General features: G+C 26.7%; 2 protein-coding genes across 3 annotated transcripts in view; both read left to right on the top strand.

Annotated features, from left to right (window-relative positions):
• Window positions 1-1,681, top strand: part of LOC129962986 (DNA-dependent protein kinase catalytic subunit-like) — a 128,591-nt gene extending 126,910 nt beyond the window's left edge. For both annotated transcript variants that reach the window (XM_056076991.1, XM_056076998.1), the window contains one exon: window positions 1,074-1,681. In XM_056076991.1, coding sequence (XP_055932966.1) covers window positions 1,074-1,151 — 78 coding nt within the window. In that variant the 3' untranslated portion in view covers window positions 1,152-1,681. The remainder of the gene's footprint in view (window positions 1-1,073) is intronic.
• A 9,759-nt stretch (window positions 1,682-11,440) lies between these two features.
• The window catches only part of LOC129966790 (uncharacterized), a 65,644-nt gene continuing 51,900 nt past the window's right edge, over window positions 11,441-25,184 (top strand). Inside the window, exons 1-3 of the mRNA XM_056081357.1 lie at window positions 11,441-11,644; window positions 21,840-21,949; window positions 23,384-23,605. Coding sequence (XP_055937332.1) covers window positions 21,880-21,949; window positions 23,384-23,605 — 292 coding nt within the window. The 5' untranslated portion in view covers window positions 11,441-11,644; window positions 21,840-21,879. The remainder of the gene's footprint in view (window positions 11,645-21,839; window positions 21,950-23,383; window positions 23,606-25,184) is intronic.

The following is a 25,184-nucleotide window of genomic DNA, read 5'->3' as shown; positions in this document are numbered from 1 at the left end:
TCTTAATTGATTGAATATTCTTTGGTGGAATAATCCTCATGATGAATTTTGAGGCTCTTCATAAAAAAATTATAAAAGTGATGAAACGGTGCAAAATGCTGTATTCTTATCAAAATAGAAGGTATGAAATTATTAATATTAATGAATTATTTAGAAAGATTTTCTTTTATATCAAGATTATCTTATATATATTTATTTTATATTATCTTCTTATTGAAAATGCCTCAGTAGATTTTGTAAAGGGGGAAAAAAAGAAAGAAAGAAAAGGGGGGAAAAGACTTAATTTTTACAATTTTTTTCCCTTTTTCTGTGCAAATTTAAAATGTGGCACATGTTTTGTAAATATAATTATTATAGACAACTAAGATAAAATACTGAGAAGCTATTTTAAACAAAATTTTTTGTAATTTTAGGGTATAAGTAGATGTTGATGTTCTTTGTCATTTTTCCAAGCTTTACACCATTTCTAGGAGTTAAAGATTCAAGATATAATTTTTTCCATCGATTAGCATTGTGCTCAAATAATCAACTTTTTTTTTTGTTGCTAGAAATTTCAGCAATTGATTTGATTTGTTATTCTTTCATTGCATTTCAATGCACTTTCAGCAAAATCCTCTGTTTTTAAAGTAAATGAGAATTATTTTATTTTTAAAATATATAGTTTAAAAATTCTGATTTAATCTGACAAATAGAAATGTGCCTACTGTCATATGCATTTAATTATTTCCAAATACAAGCAAGTAGATTTGATTTGTAAATTATTATTATTTTTTGTTGCTAATTTTAATGTTATAAAAATGTATAATATTCTTTTGAATAGAGTACTTCTTTTGATGTATGTATTGTTACTATCTATTCTAATGTTTTGTGGATTTTATTTATAAACTTTTGGTGAATTTCATTGTATTAATTTTTCATTTAATAATTTCTAATTTGATGTACTAATGTATGTTATTTTTAAGCTTACACCTATTTATTCAAACTTGAATATTAAAATTTATATAGAATGCTTTCTGAAAAATGTTTAATAGTTGTGCTAAGCGTATAATTGAAATATTATTATTTTCTTGTAGGTGGATTGTCTTATAGATTTAGCAACAGATCCTCATGTTTTGTGTTTAATATATTATGGTTGGAACCCATGGTTTTAAACCGTATTATATCTGTTGTTGGTATTTGAGCAGACTTCAATTAAATAGTAAGGAATTTGTAATTTCTGAATAGGAATTAGGGTTGTGGTTTTAAAATATTTTAGATTTGATTTCAAAATTGTTTTTATTTTGTAGTATAGTTCAGTTATATTAGAAATGCCATATTTAAAATAAATTATTTAACATCATAGTTCTTATTTATAAACTATACTCCATTTTGTTCTTTGATCTTAAATCTAAGAAGCTTTTAATAAAATTTTATATTTCTTCCTTTTAAGATACATTTTTAATTCTTCTAATCCTTGTTCTTCATAAAAATATTATTTTATTTGTTTTATTTGTTTCTTAAATTTGTTTATTAATTGAGCTATAAATGTTGCTTTTGAAATTAATATTAGTATTAAGAGTTGAAAATATTTAATTTTTTTTCCCTATAAATTTCCGTTTTATTTCAATATATTTTTTTTTCTTTATGTGATGAATATCAATTTCAAGTTTTTAAACTAATAAAATAAATACACTGTTTATATAGAGGATTAGCAATAATAATTAATAGTATTATTATATTTGTAGCAATGTAATAATAGGTTTTAAAATTTTGAATAATAATGAATTAGACATTTTTGTACTAAGACATTTAAAAACTTCTAGTGATTTTTGAATGAGCTTTGAAGCTGTAGAAATCATAATTTGGGAGAATTTTGATTATTACCAAAGAATTTGCTAATTTGTATTTTTTTTATAATTACCTTTTGTCATAAATATCATATTTTCATCATTTTTATAGAGAGCATTTTATATTATTTTTTCATTGTATAATTTTGTAAATTTTTTACTTTTATATCATGTTAATTAATTCAAATCTTGTATGTGAAAGTAAATGTTTGTAAAATAAAAATCTTAAAAAAAAGAGTGTTTATCTGGAAATTATTTTTTAAAAACTTATGCCTTTTGGTAGAAAGAAATTTTTAGCAGTTCAGATTTAGTTATTCCTTTACACTCAATAAAAATTCTAAGAGAAAATAATTAATCTTATATCGTTAAACAATTGTAAAAATCAAGATTAACAATACATATCACTATTTAAATACATACTTGTTTATTGAATACTAATCGTATCAGGTGACCAGTTCGTTCACCGAGAATGTGGGTTATATTTGATTTCAGATAAATCATTTAGATATAACTTCATATCTATGATTCCACAAAATTGTCTGACATTAAAGCCATATTTTAATTTTTCTGGGTTCAGTTTTGTTTATTGTGGGCATGAACATTTCTAATAAAAGACCAGTTTCATGGAATCGCATCACCATTAAAAATGTAAATGTCTGGTTCATCTATTTTCTAACTTTTGTGATACTGTAACTTTACTTTTTTATTTGTTTTTTAAATTACATAATATTAAATAGAATTCTTCTCTAATTTTCAACAATGGAAGAAATCAATACTAAATATTTGATGAAACAATGAAAATGATTTGAATTTCAGGACAACCATATTGAAAATGTATTGTTGAAAATTAAGCAAAAAAGTATTTTTTTTTTAATTGTTAAATTCAGGAAGTATGTGCATGACTATTAAAATTGATATCATTAAAAAGGCAATTCTTAAGTTATTGTGAAAATATGTCAAAACTGTGCTTAATTTTCAGTTTATTAAAGTTTTTATAAGAATCACTCCGAGATGCACATTCTTGCTTTGTAAAATATATATGTTCGGAATTTGGTAGCTATAGCTAATTAATCTGATCTGTAGGGTGTCAACACACACAGGTGCAAACACATTCATCATTATTAGTAGTAGAGATGTATTAGTTTTATAAATATGGAGTGTTTTAGTCTTTTTGAAATTTTTTTTATTCTAAACTTTGATTTAAAATATATTAAAATCATTTCATTTTTATATTTTTCATGGATATGTTGTTTATTCAAAAGAAATTAATATTAATATAATATTTGCATTTTTAAAAATATAAGTGGTAAAGTTATGTATTTTATTAGTTTATCAATGTTAACAAAGAATCTGGTATTTCAACATAAATTTTTAAACAGAATGTTAATATGATCATATCCATTTATCATATTCACATTTCATCTCCTAAAAACCACAGACCTAAAACCACCTAAAGACTAAAAATCACAATTCCAGAAAAATTAGAATTTTTTTTGGTCAAAATTCAAGATGGCAAGAAACAAATAAAAAATGAATATTAATTAAGGATAAACTACAGAATTGATTTTAAATATCTTTTTATTGCTGTCAAATTTGAATAAATCATTTTGAAATCGAACAATTTTTTGATAATTTGTTGAGGACTATTGTAGAGAAGTCACTAATAAAATTTCCGTAACTAGCACTTTTTATATTGAATTTGGTGACCTTTTGGTTCTCTCAGATTAATGGTTGCTAAAATTTTCAATGAAATATTTTATATAGTTTGCTCTTAATGGTTTTTCTCAGATATATTGGAATTTCAAATTTTGATAGACAAATAACAGATACTTTTAAGAATACGCACAATTTTGTTCATCATTTTATGCTTCTCCTTAATTTTCTGTCTCTCTCCTAAAATATGAACTTGAATTTGGAATAAAAGTGATTACCTTTAAACTAATACAAAATCTTTCTTGCTGAAATCGTTAAAAAATATTTGAATTATAAAACATTTTCATCATTGCTTATTTGTGAAGCATGTACAATAAAATTTCAAATTTTTATGGAAAGATAAATTATTTTATATGTTATTGAAAAACAAGTCGTTTTTTCATATCAACATCAATAATGAAAATGATTTGAATTTATTTATAACAGTAAAATATTAATATATTATTGTAAAATATTTTTTACAATATTTTTAAAAATTAACTGAAAGTAGACAAAAAAAAAAAATATGTGTAGAGGAATTAAATTGAAAGATAATTTTGAAATACATAAAAGATAATATTTGTTTAGTTTAAAAAGAAAGAAAAGATAATTTTTATAAAAGATAATTCATTAAAAAGAATCTTTTAAAAAATTATATATATATATATATATATATATATATATATATATATATATATATAATTTTTAAATTCGATTTATTCCACCCCGGGAGACTTAATTTATGTACAAGCAAGAAGCGACGAAATTCGTCAGTCCACGGCACAAGAGAAGAACATAAAAGGGACCGAAATATTTTCCTCCAGTGGTTTTATACTATAAGATTATGATAGTGATTTCTTTGACACATATTGATTTAGGTAAGGGAAGTTAGGCATATCTAAAAGAATGTTGAAAGCATTAAGGATTTTTATCGCTTCACTTTTAGTGTGGGAACTTGCTGATTAAAGCAGTTTTACAGAGCTCGTGTAGGATTAATTAAATAAAAAAGGTGGAATTGGATCTGGAAATAAGAGAATAGTTTAGAATGAAGTTAATATGGGTTAAATTAAGATAAAAATTAGTAAATTAATTAAGATTTAAATTATATTAAGAGATATTACACACACACATATATATAGTACACTTGGAAACACCTAACTTATCTTCAATATCGGAGTAAGCATATTTACTCTGTTTTTCAATTAATGTTGGAAAGTAGAGTAAGAATAAATTATATTTTTAGGTTTACTCTGAATCGGACAGGTTACTTGGAATTCTAATTATTTCAATGGATGAATGTGATGAAAAAGTGCAGTATGGCGAGAAGAAAGATTAATAATTGCCTTAAATTAATAGTTGTAATAAAGATTAATAGTTGCCTTTAAAGATTAATAGACCTTTTCAATTACATTGCAAGATCGGCCAATATTTATTTATGCAATATTTTTTAGTAATGCAGGGAAACCGTTTCTGAAATCATATGCATATGTTTCAATTTTATAAATTTTTAGCTACGATTTGAAAAAAAAAAAGCACCACTTCCATTCTAATTTAAAACTCGCAGCCTTCGCCCACCATATCAATAACATTAATTTAGTAATATAAATCAACTTTGATGAACCACATCTTATTACAACAAAATAAAGCAATGTTTTAAATTAAGCATGTACAATAAACATAGAACATTCTGAATGATTTGCTGTTTGCAAAGTGGCGAAATCAGTCCACTTGTTAAGGCTAAGATTGATTTTAAGGCTTTGCCTTGATTTCCCTTTGAGTTATCTGCCGAAAATGGAGAAAGGATTCGGGTAACTATTGATGGCATATCAAAGCATCGCAAGGTTTCAAATGAAATAAAAATTGGCAAAAATAGACTACTTGTTGAGGCCAGGAAACTTTATGTTTTTTTTTTTTTTTTCCTTCTTTTTTTCTCGTAGAGAATGTACAACAGTAAAGTAGTGTATTTCAGATTTCACTCGAAAATGAGGATGGTTTGATGCAAATGACTCATGCTGATATATCTCGCGGTCATGAGCTTTCATATGAAAAATAAATTGGTTGAATCGAATCAGTGGCGAGAGCTGGAAGACTGATTCTTTGGTGTCCCTATTTCTTTTAAATAGACTGTACATGATTTTTTTTAAAATTTATTATAAATTGTGAACACAATGAATAGCAAATTAACAGTAACAAAAACAAATCTTTTAATCATCTTATTACTATTTTAATTGTCAAACTTAATTTTTTAAACAAATTTTCTTAAAAAAAGTGTTTGGTTTTGAAATACATTTTATTTTAAATAAAGATACTGATTTACTAATTTTTTTGATAAAAACAGTAGAACAATTGAGGCGAAGTTTCGAGTACAATTTCAATTGCAAGAAAGTATGTTCACTATACTGATCAAAAGGCATTAGAAATATTAGCCATTTTACCTGAACATCCATTTTCCTTAACATGTAATCATAAACGACTAAACCGACCTGCTCTGAAGCTCACAGAAAAATCTAATGACCGAAATGCCTCGACAGCATCAGCTGAACTGTAGTTGAGTCCTATGGCCACGGTATAATCTCTTCCATAGGAGGCACGTCCTGTCATCGATAGGGGTAGCCGAAACCACACCATTTCTTTACCCAGCTGGGTGGCGAGAACCAACCACCATGCCGGAAGCTTCTCATTACCACATCTGAGGTGTCGCCCGCGAGGATTTCTTAACAAATAATTTAATTTTCATGACGACCAATATTCCAGTTAGAATGTTAAAAGAAAATGATTAGTCCAATAACCTCAAAAATCCCATAGACAACAAACTGACCTTTTTGTACTAATGAACTATTTTATTCAAAACAAGCTTTATAATTGTATTTATAAATAAATGAACTTAATAAATAATCGTCCTCTTTATACGCACTTGAAAAAAAAAAGGCCCTGAATGGGGAATGATTGTAAGAAAAGCTGAGAAAATAAAATTAATCAAACTTTATATAGTTTTACAAATACTTTTTAGAAATATGCAGTCGCTTTTTTCACTATTCTTCTATTTATCAATTTAAAATTAAACAATACCTCATACAATACTCTTCAAAGTTTTAATAAACAAATCATAAAAGACAAGACTTTTAACTTATTGTAGACTAAATATTTTATATTTCATGACTTGTGATAAAGTGTTTTATTTCTAAACACAAATTTATAATAGAAGAAAGAAAAAGAAAATTAAATAGAATGTTCATTAATTCATATTAAAGAAAAATAAATGTTATTCAGGTATTCTTCTAAGAAATGTTATTCAGGTATGAAGAGAAATAACCCCGACTGATCTAGACCTCGAATGATTTGTATTACTACTAAAAAGTAGTAATATAGTAACTATCTCAGTTTTGAGGGAATTCAGGGTTTGAAACCCATTTTCACCAGAAATTCACATGTATATGGCTCTACTGAAGTTTAAGGTCCAAGTCCTCCTGCCTCCTGCTGAAATTTGAAGAATTAATTGAAGAAATACTGTAGTCATCCTAGTCATCTGATTTTTCAAAATGAAATACGCCTTCAAAAACGGGGCATTAATGCTTCTAAACTAGCAAATACACTTTCTACCTAAGTCATAAAATCTTGCTGTTCTCACTACAGAATTCTGGAAACAATCCAGAATTAGGAAGGTTATTGCTCTCCTTTTTGCAGTCATTTTGCGGTGACTTTCCGAACAACAATAAGTAATTCTTCATTCAAATTGTGGTTATGACATGATCGAGTTTCATCAATCAGGAAATGTATATTACCTACAGATTATTCTCAGTATAGAACTGTAATGAAAAGAAAGTAAGTGAAAAAAATAACAATTATTGCAGGAACAGTAGCGGATTTACTTTTATAAGAGATAACAGATAAGCATCTTTACCATCTTTCACTAACTGAAAACTTAAATTTAAAATTTTTTAAATATGAAATTTAGATTTAAAAAAAGAGTAACTATATTTTATCTAATTTCGTAAATGTGTACAGACATTTTTGTTAGAAAACGCGAATTTTCTCGTATTTGCGGTTTATACCATTTTTAATAATCGGGAAAACAATTTTTTATGTTGGTTGTAATAAACCCTCTTCCACTTTCTAGTAAATTGTTCATATGAATATATTTTTTGTTTTACTTATATATTTTTAAAAGTTAATAGTTATTTTTGTATATGTATTTTCTCTAATTTTGGAATCATTAATAAATGTTTTCTTACTTTCAACATTTCTTACTCAACAAAAAAAGTTTTTCAGAATTTTAATTAGTTTTTTAATTAAAAATTAATCGAAATTCTAACATTTAACTCGATAATTTCGCATCATACTATAACATAAAAATAATTTTTACATACCACTTTAAAAAATTTAACAAAAAAAAAAATCGCTTTTCTGGAATATTATTTTTATCTCCGTACAATTTTTTGTCCCCATTGTACATATAAAGAATTCTTTTAGTGCATTTTACAATATTATTGTTCTTTGTTTTAGTAACTGTGTTCATATCTGCGTTCATTACAATGATATTAAATACATTATTTTTTTTTCTATATATGCAAGTAAGGTTGCTATAATTAAGAACAATATTTAAAAAAATAATATAAAGATGGATGAATCAATCCTAAAACGTTATCATGTTACAATGGACTAGGAATTAAAATATCTTTCATTTTTATTTCTTTATTTATTATTTTTCATGTCCTCGCCTCCTGTCTAATATTCTTTCTTAATATCGTCTCAAAGGAGCATTTTGCAGAGAGTTTCCAGCTAATATGAATCGAACGTTGTATTCAAGTATTCTTTCAAAAGAAATGTCTGTTTTTCTGATTTAAAAAAATAGTGTGACATAAAGAGCTCATTTGTAGTCAACAAAATAATCAATATCTCTTTTAAAAATAATTCTCATATTACTACCTATTTTAATTTATGAAGATTTAAGTGGGAAAGAAAAGATCTTTTAGTAGTATATAGTCTTATTTGTGTCCGGTATTTCCCTTTCTTAAGTATGGTAACCCTTAGTTGAAAAAAATACATTGTGTAACTCGGGTGGCCTGAAATTATAATGCAAGTATTTTTTTCCTCTTTTTGATGCTGAAAGAGGCGAATATGTTCTCAGATGTTGGAGGATCTCGAAGCGGATGGGCGGTGAAACGGAAGCGAAAGTCCGAGAAGATACCATCCAACGGAAACGGATTCGCGAAAAAAAAATTAATAAATGAAAACAACCAAGTCTGCGCGCAAAACTAAACACTGTGCGCTTTGGAGATCCGCGAAGAGCTGAGTCATTAGTATTTGTTCCTTGCAAAATGCGAAGGCCGACAAAATTTGGCGATAAATTTGTTCACTAAAGAGTTTACTCTATCTGGTGGCGAGATTTTTTAATGATGGTTTGTTAAACTTAGGAATGATTCTTTGAAATGTCATCAGAGAAGCTTCGTTATAGGGTTATTTAAAACAGACACCATTTTTTAATGAAGTTTCGAGGTTAAGGAATCCGAGTCATATAATTCGTTGGCTTTTGCTTGGCGAAAAAATTCTATTGCAGCCCTTTTTTTTAGATTTCGCTAAACTAATTAATTTCGTTAAAGACTATAATATGGAATAAGAATGGAATAAGCTTTTTATAAAATCTTTTGTTTTTGAAACAATAAGATTTTTATAGAATTTTTTGCTTTGGAAAGAATAAAATTTTTATAGAATCTTTTGCTTTTGAAAGAATAGGGTATTTATAGAATCTTTTGCTTTGGAAAGAATAAGATTTTTATAGAATCTTTTGTTTTTGAAAGAATAAGATTTTTATTTAATTATTTATTTTCGATGGAAGAACGATTTTATACAATAATTTGCAATAAGAAATTTAGCACAGTAAAAAGAATCTTAATTGATATATTTTTTTTTGGATCACCTCTTCTTTTATTCTTATATATATTTTATTTTCTCTACTATCTAATTAGACGTCACTTTTGATTTCGGAAATGTGCTATCTTACTTATTTAATAAAGAATCCACAAAATGCTTGAAGTATTTGAGTATTATGATTAATTTTAAAATCGAAATATCGCGTGTCTAAACTTTAGCTAATTAGTTTAAAAAGTAAAATTTCAATATACATATGAGATACGGGCATCACAGTTAAGAGGTTTACAGTGGTTATAAACTGGATTCTAATTATACCTCTCTACAGTATCATATTACAATGCTTCGGAACAGAGATTTCAATCTCTTTAAAATTTTGAATTACGTGCGCCTGTCAATTTGTTTGTGGTTCTAAAAATAAATAAATAAATAAAAATACAACAAGCTAGACCGATGAAATTTGATATGCTGTCTTTATACCGAAATTTTAAACAAATTACGGTTGTTGAAAATCTGCCCGTTCTTTCATGGTTATGTGAATACGATACCTTGCAAGCTAGGTTAATTTTATTACTAGAAATATAGATCTGTATCTTAATGATAGATCAAGTCTGTCACCATTTCAGCTGTCTGTGGATATGTATACCTGCATTTGTAAAAACGATAAAAGCACAAACATGTGATAGAGAAATATTAATATTTATTTTTTACACCAAAAATAGCATATATGTAATCTAATTTTACACAAAATCCGTCAGTGGTAACATAGTCAAACTGCTTATAACTACGATAATTCAGAAACACGACAAACTATAAGTAGATAAATGCAATCTGATATGCAGTCTTTATATTGCAATTATAGATTTGCAGTAATATCTGTTATAAAAAGAGGTACTAAATGTATATTCGTTTACTTTTATTATAATAAGAAATTAATCACAAAATATCTCCGTTCTTTGAGCAGAACAAGAAAATCGTCTGCACTCCTGCAAACTAATGATAACTTTAGACATTATAAACAAAAATTTCCTTTTTTCTAATTTTTATTTAATAATGAATATAGAAAAAAGTAATAAAGATTATAAATTCAGCTAAGCATACAAATTTGAAGCATTATTACTTTCGAAAACTTTAATTGAATAATAAAAAAAAAGAGCCTGTAAAATTAATATTGTAATTTAAGGTTGAAAACCAATTTCCATTTCATTGATTTCGGATTTTATGATAGCAAACTACCTTTTACAAGCTACATCTTTCAAAGATTTTTTTTTGTTTTGTTTTGCAAAAACCTGTAATCAAACGATGTTGGATAACGGTTATTAGGAACAAAATTAAAATAAATAAATAATTTTTAAAAAATCATTAATTATTAAACAATTAAAATGATTAAACAATTAATTAAACAATGAAACAGTAAATTAAAAGGGGGAAAATCTAAAGCCAAGTAGAGGTAAAAAAGAAGAAATAATATAATACTCTTTTGATCGGCACTATTTAAAATTTATTTTATAATTGTGCAAAATTTTATTAAAATAAACTTTTTCTTTACTTTCTAAACAAGTTGAATAAATAGAAGACATTGCGTTTTGCATCCACTAGTTTACAATTCCATCGATTACCTGAAATTTAAATGAAGAAATAAACTGCAAAAATCGACAAAATTTAATTTTAATTACTTAAAGTTCAAACAGAGAACAGAATCAAGCAAAAAAAAAAAAAGAATATAATCAGTTACTTATTAACTTCTAAATTAATTAATTGGAAGCTATCTGAAAATAATTTCAATTATCACTATTACACTTAATATATTATAATTCTAGATCTAAAAAAATTTTTTTTTTCCTTCAGTGTCTACTTTTTCTAAAAGAAATAAAAAGTTGTCCAAAATCAAGAAGTTTTGTGTATTATCATGTTCCAAAATAAAACGACAGTAGGAAAAAAACTCGCGACCTGTTTCGGAAGTTCAAATTTTGGGAAGTCAAGTCAGCTGTTCGCGCGAAAGCAGCTGCAATAAATCGCCGTTTCGTGGTCCCCTGCTACGCGTTGATTGACACTCTTCAGAAAAGCCGCAAGACGTCCGAGTGATTAAAGCAAGGAATAATAACTGGAAATTGCACGCTCACATGTCAACTACTGAGCCATTATCACATCTATCATACAGTACTAAATGAAAATTTACTTTAAAGAAAATGAAATCAAGTGATCTCACTACACGTTACTTGTTTCCTGCTGGAGTATATACGCTTCCTTTTCAGATGGTAAGTTTCTTTTGTTCAGCTAAAATTTAAAAGAAAAATATTAAATCGTGTTTACTTACCGTTCGGGGAAAAATTAATGCAGCAGGAAAACTACGAAACTGAGTACTGGGTTATTTCTGTCACGTAGAATTTTTAGATGAAGTGTAACCAACTAAAATATTATCGTTTGACAGTTCAGATTTGAATGTTTTTACCGAAAGTTTTATTTAGAGTCAAAAAATTAAATTATTTAGAGTAAAAAAATTTGCTAATGAATCAATATGAATAAGATAAATATATATTCCTTTTCTTTAAAATTAGTTATTGGTTTCGTGGGTTAATGATTCCATAAAACATTCGATGCTTAAGTTTAAGAAAATAACATTTTTTAAAAAGATATTTAATATTTAAAAAAGTAATCTAAACTTATTTTTTATTTATTTATTTATTTTGATAATTCCATTTTTCAATCAAAGACCTGCTGTTTATTTATTTTTTGAAAAAGTATAATTTTATGCTTATTAGAAAACAAAATGAAATAATTTAAGAACACTTATAGTTTTTTTTTTTGTTGTTTGGCTTATTCAATTAACCAAGTATCTTATTCGAACAAATTCATCTGATATTTTTTGCGTATTTGATTTAAATATTATATTTTTTAAAAAACTTTTTACCAATAATTCATAAGGAGAATAAAATTAAAAATTCCTTAAACAGGAACATAAAAGAAACATCCTCTTTTAATATAAGGTTTAATCAAGTAAGGAATATAATTCTGAGTTTTCTATAATTCATGAAGTATTAAAGATTGTATGTTCTTAAATAAATCTTAAAGAATCCTTTTTTTTTTGGTATTACTAAAAATATGAAACTTTATTAAAAGATGCTCTACATTTTCGCCTAAGATATGAACTATTATTATAAACTATTTAATTATAAAGTTTTTAAAATTAGGTGTCCGTTAGTCGTCTCAGACGACCAGCTGATTTGCCGGGAATATTTGCTTTATACGATTTCAGATAAATTGCTTTAAAAATAATTTCATGATGATGATTCTTCCAAATTGACCGACATTAAAGCTATGTTATTTTAATTGTCCTCCTTATTTATTGTGTACATAAATCTTTTTAATGAAGACGTTCCATAACATCATAGCGCTATTAAAAACTTAAATATTCAGTTCATATATCCTCTAAATTTCGCGATATTGTTACTTGTCTAGTAAATGGCACGGATATTAAATAAAATCTTTTTTCTCTTTAGCTTTGAACACGCGATTAGATATCTGATTCGAAAATAATATGTAATACATAATAATAATAATAATATAATGTAATACAATGTAATTTGTTGCTAAAAAGTAAGTATAAATTGCCAAAATTTAGGAATAAAATTGCATAATTGTTACAATAACATCATTAAAAAGGCAATTTTTTAAAATTTTGAAACGATGTAAAATTTATTTTTATGCAATAAATGTTTCGGAAGTAATCAGAGCAAAGCACCAAAATTCAGATTAATTTTTAATTCTTTAAAATTCCAATTAAAATTTGAAAAAGATCGCTCCGAGGTGCACATTCCTACTTTCCAAAGGATATATATGTCAAATTTGATAGCAATTGGTCTAACGGTCTGGCCTGTAGAGCACCATTTATTAGTTGAGATTATAATTTAATAATGAATCATAAATTTTCCCAATAATGCAAAAAATGTTACTAGTAATGGAAAAAGTGTTATGGAAACTTGTCAGTCTTTCCCCTATCGCCTTCCTAATATATTGTATCGAAATTATAGCAAAGAGTTGCCGTAAATTTCTTAAACCAATTACAGTTCTTAAAACATGAATTAAGTTATTTGTTTGAAAACAAGTTTCTGCTGCTATAACTGCTACCAGAGATGAAAGGGAAGGGGGGGGGGGTCTTCTTTGAAGGAACTATGACTTCCTCGACAAGGAAAACGTTCAAAATTTCAATTATTTATAAAAAGAAAGTTTTTTTTGCAGTAATTATAATATCTGACGTAACATTTAACACATGCAGGAAGAATGAGCTGTTTTCATTACAACGCATTTGTTTTTTTAATAGCAAATCGACTCTTTTTGCTATACGATAAACAAGTTCAAAACCAAAGATCGAAATGTTAAAAAAAAAAAGATTTCTGAATAAAATCATTCCAAAAATTAACATAATATATGGGGATAGCTGTAATATTTGAGGTCAATTTAATATATTTAAAGTAAAAATTAAAAAATATTGAATGTAATTTTATAATATATAGATTTAACAAATGCATAATGTTCATACATTTTATAGTATAAGGTTTCAGACGGTTGCAATAAAAAGAATTTTATTGCATTTAGAAAAAACATGCTTTGCGAAAAAGGCAAAATATTGCATCTTTAAATCATAAAGAGCTCCTGTTAATTACAATTTAAAAAATCAATTATAAAATATCAGCTTTCAAGCATATTCATATTATATTTCTACAACCTGTGAAATGTAAATCGTCTCAGTCCTCTTAAGGTAAACAATAATAATTCATATTTATTCGGGTTTACAATGAATAATTTCATAACAAATTTTAGTTTTCGCATCTGTTTCTATTGATGGAGAAATAAGCAAGAGGTGGAATTTCAACTAAGCAACTGCCTGGAGCCGTTGGGTTGAGAGAAAAAAAAAATGTTATAACAATAATTGCAAATTAAATAAATTTTTAAATTCACAGTTTTTTTTTGAATGATTGATTATTAAATAAAATTAATTCTTGTCATATGTAATTCTTCAAACTCTTATCTGTTTCATTACGCCAGTTTAGTTATTAACATACCTAATAATCTCCGTGCATCTACTTAAATAATATTATATACAAACGTGGATACCGCTCAATCATGAATAAATGTATAAAAAAATATATTTTTTTCGCAAAGATATTAAAATAAAAAATCAGCTTAAAAGTCATCAATATGTTTATTAAATTAAAAATATATTGAAATAAGAAAATAAACCGACCAACTTGTTAAAATAAAGCTTCATAAAGTGCACTTCCTAGCTCCACAAAACGCTTAAAATTGCCACTGGAAATGAGCATTTCAATCATGTGTTAAAAAAAACTTTTTAAAAGTTTGTAATATATATATATATATATATATATATATATATATATATATATATATATATATATATATATATATATATATATATATATATATATATATATATATATATATATATATATATATATATATATATATATATATATATATATATATATATATTATTTAATGTTATTTTCTACTTTTATTAAGGTCCCTATACAGCAAAAAAAGAAATTGAATATGCTCAATTGAAATTAATACACTTAATACAAGCTTCTATCGCTTAAGTTAAAAATGGAGCTTAAAGTTAAAAAATAGTCTTATCTTTGAAAAATTATTCCTAAACAATATACATTCATGAAGCTATCATTTTTTTCAGCATATTTTTTCAGCATATCTTTTCAAAGAAAGTTCAAAATCAAGCTGATAAAGTTAAAAAAAATAAAGATTTGTTGACATTAGTGTATTAATTACTTAATTAATGTTTTGCAAATTAAAATTTGCCAATTATACAAACAAAGACCCGATATGTTATTATTATTGGAAAGGTAGTTTCATAAACATAAAAGAGCCAATAAAATTTTAAAAAATCTGGCAGTGGAATATGTACCTCGTCTGAAATTTTTGATTCACAGCAAAATTGCATAGTTCTTGATGTTACTATTTAAGGAAAGAATAATAAATATCAGCGGAAAAGAACAAGTAGATAAAAATATTATTTAAAATGTAAAAAAAAAAAAGTGGAAAGGAAGCGAATATAAGAAATTGTCAACTTTAGCGATGTTCAATTTCAAATTACACTATCAAAATTGCAAAATAATATTTAGTTTAATTTCACTGGAGTAAAATTAAAATCTCAACTTGCATGTGTGAGTATTTTTTTTTTGAGAAATTAAGAGGAATCAAGAAGCAATCATGTTATCAGCATTATCTGCATGATTCTGCATTTTAATAAGTACAGACTTCTCAATTTACTCAAATACAAAGCATAATTAAAAACGAAGCTCTCTCTAAGATAAATATTAAAACAGGAAAGCAAACTAACTCTGCAAAAATTATTTTTAGACCTAACAATTGCAATGGTCAATAGTAAAATTCCAAGTTGCAAATCACAACCAAATATAAAAGTTATACCGGGAATTTCCCCTATTTTCGAAACATCGAAATTCTCTATTTTGATTAACATTGAAATGGTATCTCCGAATTGTGTTGATATTTATTTCTAAAGTTAGCATTTGAGAGATTGAAGCGTTTCTATGTGATTTTTACATTTTTAAATATTTAATTCTGTTTACTTGATTGTAGACTTAAAACTAAAAATTTATTTTTTTGATGCGTGGGTCATGCACGTCAATATATGCGAAGAGGTTTAAGGGAATTGTGACGTTCTTGATAAGGAAAAAATCCATTGAAATTTGAGTTTTAAACAAAAATATTATTTCAAGTAAAAATTATAATTGGGGAAAAAATTTAACACATATAGAAAGAATATGGTGTTTAACAAACATAAAAAAATATTGCTTTCTTAAAATATTTATCCTTTAATAGCAGATGGAAAATGTTTTGGCATAGGACAAATTCATAAGTTCAAACTGGCATGCTCAGGAAAAAAAAATCTCTATTAGTAATAAAAATAAATGCATGTGTGCTGGCGCTCTGTAATACAGATAATTTGGCCTGCAACTACCAAATTAGTTTTCAATTACTAGATGAATTTTACACTGTAAAAAAAAAAATCTTTCTAATGATACTAATTTAATAGTCGTGCAAATTTTTGTCGAATTTTAGCAATTTTTAAAAATATTTTTTTGCCCAATTTCCATCAATAAATTGCATTATTTCCATTGTTTCATCAACTATCTCCTCGCATAATTTTTTCCATTGTTGAAAATTAAAGAAGAAGGATTTTGTTGAACATCTATGTGGTTTACGAGATGTATGAAAAAGTGAAGTTATAATATCTCAAAATTTATAAAATAGGTGAACTACATATTTCCATTTTTAACAGCATCATGATGTCATCACACTGGACACCATTAAAAAATTTCATGTGTACAATGTGCATATCATGTGCACAATGTGCAATGTGTAAGACAATTAAAATAACAGATTTAATGTCTATTATTTTCACGATATCATGGATATGAAGTTAAATTTAAAGGGTAATCTTTTGATGGAGTTGTATTTAAGCTATATATAAAGTTAAGGATGTTAAGGAAATTAAGGATGCTAAGTTATAGGATAAAGTTATATCTAAAAGATAAGCAATATTTCCTGTAATCCTCTTTGTCGCCAAATCTTGAATAAAATTAGCAAAATATGTGAATAAAGATTCAATTATTACAATGAATTATTATTCACTGCACAATACTAAAAAATAAGTAAATAAATAAATAAATTGAATAGTATATCGCTTGAATATCTATAAAAAATACACAATATTTTTGCATTGCAAGAAAAATCTTAAAATATATTACTAACCAGAAATAAATAAAAATTAATTTACCATATTAATAAGGTTTATAAATATTATAATATAAAATTGTATGCCTGTACAAAGAAAAGAATTTGTATAGGCTTATCTAAATACATAAAAAAAAGGAAAATAAAAAAAAAACATGTATTTGTATCATACCGGTTGTCATTTTTCATATTTTTAAAGGTATTTCATAAACTCAAAGCTTTTCAAATTTATACATAGTATTTATTTCCGGAAGCGGCGATATGTCCTTTATTTTATGAGGTTCAATTTCTTTTTTTTATTTAATAAAAAATTGATTTTTTATAACGATACAAAACATCATATTCTCTTCAAACCAGACTCTTATGAAATTCTTAGGATGTCAAAAGACATTTCATGGCAGATAATATAATTTGAGATTCAAGAGGAGTTGAAAAAAAATGGTTCCGCGAAATGCGATTTACAAATACTATACGATAATTCAAAAATTTTACTATAGAAAAATTATTGAACTTAAATAACAGTTTTAAATTAAAATTTTAAAAACTTTTTTTCACCTTTGGTAGAAAAAATATTAAAGCTCTTCACCACATTAACTTGAAGACATTTGATCCTTATGAACTTAGAGTTTACCAAAGCCATCAACATGGCTGATCTTTAATTAATGACCGCAAACTTCCTTTTTGGGTCATAAAACTCTCATTTCAGACCACTGTAGTAGAGAATTTTATTTATTTATTTATCACCCACGCCGATCCAATCACCCATAAAATATACAGCATTTTAGCTGTTGATGGAGAAGAGCTCAAACATTTTTGGTTACATCATTTGTTTATTACATTCATGAAAAATACTATATACATATCTTCTAATAAGAAAAAATGATATAAACTTGTATGTTACTCGATTCCACGGAGCAAATCTTATCTTTCTTAATAGAATCATGAACATCAACTTGAACATGCGTAAAAAATTAAATTGAAATTAAACGTAACCAGTATTTTCTGGAAAGCAGCTGGTCATCAAAAGCGGTTAGTTCATAATCTATTCTAATAATAATTATGAATGTGTGTGTTTGTTCGCGGTATAGAAGTCCAACCGTTTGACCTACAGCTGTCAAATATAGCACATATATATGCTGGTGTGAAAATGTGCACCTCAGAAAGAATATTTTGATATTTTTATCAGAAATTTAATTAATCAAACGTTAAGCTAAATTTCAATTTTTGCTCTATAATTTTCGAAAGCATTATTGCACAAAAATGAATTTTAAATCGTATTGAAATATAGAGAAAAATAGTTTTTTTAATGATACCAATATAATAATTGCGGAAAATTTTGATAAAATTTGGCAATTTTTAATTTTTTTTTTTTTGCCAAATTTTTAACAATAGATTACATTATTGCCCTGAGACTCGTTTTATCAAATATTTATTCACATGAATTTTTACGTTGTTTAAAGCTAAAGAAAATGAATTCTGTTTAATATCTGTGTAGTTTACAAGATAAGTAAAAAAGCGAAGTTACAATATCGCAAAGTTTAGTAAACAGATGAATAGGATATTTACTTTTTTCACAGCGTCATGAAGTCATGCGATTAATCGTCATTATAAAGGACAATGAAAAGAAAGCAATTATGTTCATCTATTAACAATTTAAACAGATGAAGTGCAGTGCAGTAAATATTAAACCAATTTGTGGAGAAAAAATATTGATAAAGATGCAATGATTAAAAACAAATAACTCAGAAAAAATTGAAACAATATTTTAAGAAAAATTCGAAATTTTTACGTTATTTTATGTAAAATGCAAAGTCAATATATAAATTTAAATAAGAAATATATCTTAAAACATTATTACCTCAGTTTCAAAAGAAAAAAAATCTACATTTTTAATTCAAAAATTTTCTATGTAATTTTAATCATACTGCTTTGATTAAAAAAATATTCGGAGATACATATGCATTTAAAATATGCTATGGTAGATATTGTTTGCAAACTTCTATCAAATATTTTTGCGTCTTCTATAAACATTTAACTACAATCAGGAATTTATTTCATTTTATCGTCTGACCATAACTTTGTTTTTAATGAAATAAGAACTTTCTTTCTATTCATTTTCTGAAATGATAAATATAATTAAGGGAAAAAAAACTGCATTAAATTTTGTTTTCTCATTGAAATTTCAACTACAAAAACATTAGAAATGTTACAAAAAGCTTTTAAAGACGACGGTTTTTGAAAAACAATAATATTTGTTTAGTATAAAAAGCTTAATGATGATGATGATCGCAGACGATCCTCTATCTAGTATACAATTCTCCTCGATTAATGATTAAAAATATAGATGAGGTCAGAGAATTATAGTCTGATGATCGACGATTGGCAGTAGAAGACATTACTGAACAAATTCCTGTATCATTTGATTCTTATCAAGCAATTTTAGAAGATCATTTAGAGCTGCGACGCTCGCTTCTCCAGTTATTCCAAGAATTTTGAATTTGGTTTTTGTGTTTATGTTGCCTCAGAGATGCTTACTCAAGACGATTACTTTCTGAAATGTGATGACACACATTTGATGTAGGAATAGCTCAACAATCAAATGAATCCCGCTTGGCAGGTGAAGTAAGATCTAAAAGATCATGTAAAAGTCGCTAAAAAAATCAAGGTAATGTTGTGTTTTCTTTAATTGTCTGATGTTGTGCATTTTGAATTATTAACAACTGGACAGACAATACCAATGGGCTTTCACGTAAAGCAATTCGTTGGAAATGGCCTGAAATATAAATCTTGGATTATACGCTACCATAAAGCGCCTTATCTCATTGCAATTATTGCCGAAGTATTTAACAATCACTCTTCTATAACTGTACAGCTGAGATGTACCAAGCGGCTTTTTTTTCTTTGGTTGAATTGCCTGTTCTTTGTTTAGGCAATAATTTTAAGCTTATCTAGTTTCTGACTGGGCATGGAAACTTTAAAGCATATTTAAAACGATTCAATTTGTTGCCGACTGATAGGTGTTCGTGCTACAGTGGTGCAGTCCAGGATGTCAAGCATTTGATATTTGAATGCACCAAGTTTACTCCGGAAAGACGTAAACTCAGGAACTGCCTTTTGAAGAACAATATAGCTTGGCCTCCTCGTTTATCTGCCTTTGTACAGTGTAAATCATCTTTCATTTCCTTTTGTACATATATTAACAGTATTTTTCCCCGTATGATTTAAACTTTACTTCAATGTATTTGCTTACATATATTTGCATATATACTTTTGTATTTGTATTTTGAATATTTTATTTGATCATGCTTCTTTAATTGTTTTATATCATTTACTGTATGTTTCTGTTACTATGTGAGCAATTTTGTTTCATTTTGCATTTGTTTGTGTATCTACTTGTTTTGCCCTATTTTTCTTTCTTCTTTTTTTTTTTTTTTGCATTTGTGCCTGCGACCTTATATTTGAAATTATTTTACTGTCAATTGGGTACTGACTTACATCTGTAAGCCTTGTGGTATACTTGTTGGCACACAAGGAGTTTATACATAGAGAACAAAAAAAAAAAAAAGGTTCAGGTTTGGAGTTCATTAACTTGATAAAAGAAAAATTCACTACGAAGTTTGAAAGAGTTTCACAAAAGTGATTTTAAGGCATGTTTCAATGACTGGAAAAGACATTGACAGAAATGTATTGTTGCTAGAGAAGATTATTTTAAAGGGGATACAATGAATTTTCTTGAAGAAATTTGTAATCCAATACATTTTATTTTACGCCCAATTCCGGGTATTTTTTGATTATAATAGTATTTAAAGTTTTTTCAATAACAAAGCCATGATTTAAAGAACATCATATCTATTTTTGATGGCTGGGTGGGATTTATAAATAAGAAAGGTAGGCAACTGCCCATGGGACCCGAGACTGGCATTTTTTTTCGAAGTATTTTAAGATAAATCTAATTTTTAAGGGTATTTTTGAATATAAATAGTATGGAAAAAATTACTGAAATAATAAAATACTTGAAATATGATTATTAATTAATTATTTCCCTACTTATAAATGAGCATTTAATTAGTATAAGAAAAAAAATGCATAAATTTTAAACAAATAGAGCATTAAAAATTCATATTTTACAAGATCTGTTTAGTGGAATATAATATGCCCAGTTAATGAAAAAGTAATATTCCAGTATATTTAAAATAACTATTTATTTCTATCTATAACTGTTTATATTTATAACTATTTGCATTACTATTTAAAAATAACTATAACTATTTACATTCTAATTAATAATTTTAGCAAATCATTGTGAACACACATTCTAGTTTATAATATTTTACAATTAAAAAAAATGTGAACAAATGTGTTTATATACATTTTTTTTTATTGCTTACAAATTTATTTAATTCTTTACTCTTACAAATTTGCTTATTTGGCAACCAAACTAAAAACATTTTTCTATCGACTTACTATCTAACTGCCTACCACAGTGGGGACGCAATCTACCATTTCGGACACTAAAATCTCCCTGCAGTCCTGTAACAATGATTTTGAATTTGTTTGCCCATAATATCAATCTTAAACCACATTCATCTACTTTTAAGAAATATAACTATTTCTGTATGATTCTGTATTTGAAATTGAGCGTAATAGGAATTCTTTCAGGTGAATAAAGCCATGCTCCAGTGATTTTTAATCTACAGTCATGTCATCTGCAAAGAGAAGTCCGTCAATGATCATTCCATACCTTCTGTGTTGTCTATATGTGATATCAGGTAAACTTATTTTATATGCGAAATAATTTTTAACTTCTGAAAATTTTCATACAAAAAAGTCTAATGAAGAATTTGGAACAAGGTTCAATTTTTATACGCGCTTCATATTATATTTATTTGACACTTGAAGAATATGACAGAAAAGTCTGTTGTATAAAATGCATGAAATCAAAGTTTATCTGTATTGTTCTTTATTAAGTCCATTTTTACTATTTATTTCTACTGTTTTTCAAAATTAGTCTAATGTTGCTGCACATCGTGTTCCAAAATACTAAACTCTTAAATTATTTAGACATTCGTTATAGTTTTCATTTCGTTCGTTCCCTTCAGAATCACCAATATTTTATTGCTTGGTCCTACTCACTAAAGATTAATGATTTTTCAAAATTTTATAAAGAAGCTGTGAAATTACCAGCTGCATCACTTATTTTAAGTAAATTTTGATACCACTAAGAATTTCAATTTTTTTAAAATGTCAACCAACTCTACTTTTCTTTCTCTTTTTTTTTTACCCATTTCTCTTTCGTATTCAATCGCAGGAAGGTTACGGCCTTTCGGATTTGAATTCACACCTGGTAAACTAGCAATCCATTGCAATTGATTCAGATAGATCCAGTCCAGACCATAGAATTTAAACATCATCTCAAAGGGGAAATGTTTCCCAAATGTTTTCTTACAAGTTGAGCAAGAAATTCCATGAACGTTCATCTTCGTTTTCAACTCTAGTTCAGAACGAAGGATCGGGCATTTTTATGCTTAAAATCTGACGATGTAGTAATCACAAAAAATGAATATTTTTGTGTGCATTTGAACACATCGGTTCGGGATTAGAGTATTGTGATAATACGAATGATAATATTTCTTGCGATCACATTAAGTGTTGTCTATTGTATCTGCAAAAATCTGAGTCATACATGAACAAAACGGCTTTCAAAACGCTTTATAAAACAAATGTTGAAAATAGAGCTACACGACAAAAAAAAAACCCTGCCAAATGTGACACTTAATAGCATGTCTTAGGTAGTAAGTTCTCATTAAAAAAAATCATTTATATTTTTTATCAAAAATTAATTGAACTTTTAATATTTTTCTTCACAACTTTGAAGCATATTATTGCTCAAAAATCATTTTTATATTAATTAAAATTTAAGTTATAGATTTTTTTTGTGAACCCTTTTCATGTAAATTCAATAAATCAAAAATCTTAAATATTTTTAGGTGAATTTGTAATGATTTTCATTGTTTTAGCTATTGGATTTATATTCGAGCATGTTGCAATCATATTATTGTATGATGTGCATATTATTGCTGTTATATAATTAGATGTAAATGTTTTAGTACAAACATAGATGAATCAAACCTAAAACTTTATCATGCTCTGATGTTTCAGAGTAGGTATTTGAATCCCTTTTATATATTTTGTTATTTCATTAGATGCGGTGATGCCAAAATGCAAAGACGATTTTGATAAATGTCAATGCCACTCATCTTACACGAATGATGAAATAGACGGAGAGAAAGATCCTAAAAATTGTTTGAAATTGCATTCTAAAACGTTTACGTGGTTTGATGCCGAAGCGGCTTGCAAGGCAGAATTTTCTTATTTATTGTACAATTACACCAATAGCAGTTTAATCGAAGATTTCAGAAGAAAAGGTGAGTTTTTTAAATTCACATCTAACGATATAAATATTATGATGTACTAATAATGTTTCATAGTTTAGATGCATTGCCATTTATTTTGAATCTGACATTTTTATTTCAAAAAATGATTTTTGATTTCTCATTTACGTAGTACAGAGAAAGTATAGTAATCGTCAAAAAAAAAAAAAAAAAAAAAAAAAAAATTAGAACTTGAGATTTTGAGGAATCTCCACGTTTTAGACCTCCCTGAGTTTGAAAAACACATTTTTGGAAAATGTCTGTCTGTCTGTGACAAAGATAACCCAAATACGCTTTGAGGCAGACGATTGACATTTGGTGTACAGTCTTTCCACCCAATTTGCAAATTTTTATCAAAATTTGAGTAAAATCTAGTAGTGTGTCCAGCTGTTCGAATATAAGTTACAAAACCAAACTACAAAACTAAGAGTGCTAGATAGATAAGATTCGGTATAATATCTATAGTGTATACACCTGTCGAATTTCGAGTCAAATCCAATAAGAGATTGGCCGCCTCTCGATTTGTACTTACAGAAACATGTGACTACAAGTGCAGTTTTATGTCAAATGTTTGCTTCAATCGGTTGGAAAAAAATGTATCTAAAGCATACATTCGATTTTCGGATGCTATTACTCACCAAAAATCTTGCCAAGGATCACAGAACAGATTCAGTAAAAATACTAAATTCACGCCGAAGTTTAATATTTCGTAACTATTGTATGCCAGTGCCATGAAAGGTGTTCTCTGGAATGACAAATTTATTAGAGAGTATGCGAGAAAGTTTTGTGGAAGCCACACCAACTGCTTTTTTTAACTATCGTTGCACAATAAAGAAAGACAATTCTGATTGGTCAGCATTTTTTCCTATAAGAATGTGGAGTGAAATAGAGGTTTTGAGTTTTCTCTCGAAAGTAAAAGATGGCAATGAATGAATGACAATTCGGGACCTATCTAAAAGGCAGGAGAATTCATATGATTTTTTTTTTTTCGAAATTAGGATAATGGCTGAGGTTTCGGAGCTCTGTCGTGGTTTTTTTTCCTCTCATAGAATGAACAGTCAAGTAGTGTTTTAAAGTTTCTCTTGAAAATGGAGATAGAGAACAGGCACAAATGATAATGAATCTATGATTCAAAAGTATTCATATGAAACAAAAGCTGGCTATATCATTCCAGAGGTTAAGATTGAAAAATCTTTTCTTTGAGTTTGCTAAATTAATTTTAATATACTGATTGTGTAAATATTTAGATTCTTTTAAAATGTTTTTTTTAAATCAGATTTCACGCTTATTAACGTTGCACCTACCGAACTGAGCAACTGCTGACTTTATTATTTCTGGATTTACCTTGTTAGCGATTATTGAAATCATAACGATAAAAATGTACTTAAATTAAAGGGGATATTTTTTAAGTGCACTAAAATGTTTTCTTTAAAATTTTTCTGGTACTTTACACAGTCAGAAGTAAAATTACAGCTGACTTTCAGTAAACTGGTTGAGATCAGACTAGAAGAAGATCGGATTAGTAGAAGTTCATTTTGTAAAACACGTTTTAATTGCAACACTTAAGTTTTTT

This window comes from Argiope bruennichi, chromosome 1 (assembly GCF_947563725.1).
Source record: "Argiope bruennichi chromosome 1, qqArgBrue1.1, whole genome shotgun sequence".
Classification (NCBI taxonomy): Eukaryota; Metazoa; Arthropoda; class Arachnida; order Araneae; family Araneidae; genus Argiope; species Argiope bruennichi.
Note: the sequence above shows the minus strand (reverse complement) of the source record. Positions and strands in the feature narration are given on the sequence as shown.